The sequence below is a fragment of the Amphimedon queenslandica genome, unplaced genomic scaffold (assembly GCF_000090795.2).
Source record: "Amphimedon queenslandica unplaced genomic scaffold, v1.1 AMPQUscaffold_2827_Cont25172, whole genome shotgun sequence".
Taxonomy (NCBI): domain Eukaryota; kingdom Metazoa; phylum Porifera; class Demospongiae; order Haplosclerida; family Niphatidae; genus Amphimedon; species Amphimedon queenslandica.
The window spans coordinates 1-1338 of NW_003556839.1; the positions used below are offsets into that span (position 1 = coordinate 1).

Genomic DNA, 1338 nt, shown 5'->3' on the forward strand with positions numbered 1-1338 from the left:
GCTGTATCAGCATGATAATTCTTGGCTGTGTACAGTAATTGTGTTTATCATGTACTACATGTTTATGGTAGGAAATGTGCTTGTTGTGACACCGGCAACCTTCAGAGTTTATTATTATCCTCAAAATTACAATTTGACTAATGTAAGTTGACTTAATGCTGCATGACTGATTAGTATACATGTATATCTTTCTCACTTTCACTTTCTCCTCTCTCTCTGTCTTCAGGAAAAAGCGTTAAGTACCTTATCACGTACAGCTGAGTACAATTTCTCATTATCCAACATGGAGACTGTGTATCATTTAAAAGCAGCTGTTGAGCCGGTCCTCCCCCTCCAACCGATATCCCTCAATCAACACGTCTACATTATATACACCATTTCCAATATAACCAGAGGGTTCCGTGACTCCACCCACCAGCCTCACTCACTTCAGATTCATTACGCAATACAGCCTGACCACACTCAGTGGCTCATTAAAATGCCGAAAAAAGGTGTGGTCCCGGCCCCGGGCATAGCTAATAGCTCTTCGTTTAAAGTAATGGCTATGCCATTGGAAGAAGGATACCTAACAATACCGACCTGTTCTCTCATGATAGAGAGGGTTGATGGGGGAGGAGGAGGCGAGGGAGAAGGAGGAGGGAAAAGGAGTCTTACTAGTTCTCAGTGTTACGATACTACATTACATCAATATATTAAAGTTGGCAGTGCTGGGCAGCCATTTTAAAACTGTTATTTTGATCAAATTTTTTTATCTTTATAACAAAGTGTGTGTGTGTGTGTGTGTGTTTGTACAAAAAGAGAAAAAATTGAAGTCATGTATACTTTTAATATTAATGTGTCTAGCCACGCCCCTTAGCAACGGGTGACATATGTACCCATTCACTTAGCAACGGAATCAATGAATTTAGCTAGATTGACGTCCCTCTGCGAAAGTCCTTGGCAATCATGAGTACTGAGTGTTATATTGACACTGTTGTAGACATTGAACCACTCTGGGTGATGATTCATCTGGTCTGCTTTCAGTGCCACTCGTGTCATGAATCCAAACGCTTCATTGAAGTCGTTGAATTTGAAATCTTTTTTAATGGCATCACGTCCTTCGACTAGTGCCCAGCCAGCAGAGAGGAGAGGGGAAAGGAGGGAGTCTCTCTCCTCTGTGTCTAACTTGAGGCGCTTTGCACTTGGAGAAGACTATGAAATAGAAATTGATATTGTTTTTAAAATGTGATTATCATCATTACCATTATCCTTCTTGATATTACAATTCTACTTAATGATGTCACAAACATTACTTTAAACGCCCACGCACACACTTAGCCAGCCACACCTCTATACTAT

The 1338-nt window shown here is 40.7% G+C and overlaps 2 protein-coding genes across 2 annotated transcripts; one reads left to right on the top strand and one right to left on the bottom strand.

Moving 5' to 3' along the window:
- Window positions 1-31: 31 nt before the first annotated feature.
- LOC109593108 (uncharacterized) lies at window positions 32-742 on the top strand. The gene is made up of 2 exons (XM_020008343.1): window positions 32-142; window positions 227-742. The coding sequence occupies exons 1-2, from the start codon at window positions 50-52 to the stop codon at window positions 722-724; spliced, it is 591 nt and encodes a 196-aa protein (XP_019863902.1). The 5' UTR covers window positions 32-49; the 3' UTR covers window positions 725-742.
- On the bottom strand, window positions 685-1286 carry LOC100633872 (pterin-4-alpha-carbinolamine dehydratase-like). The gene is made up of 2 exons (XM_011411074.2): window positions 1242-1286; window positions 685-1191 (listed from the first exon to the last, which is right to left on the bottom strand). Exons 1-2 carry the CDS (start codon window positions 1242-1244, stop codon window positions 880-882), a joined length of 315 nt encoding a protein of 104 aa, XP_011409376.1. The 5' UTR covers window positions 1245-1286; the 3' UTR covers window positions 685-879.
- Window positions 1287-1338: the final 52 nt, after the last annotated feature.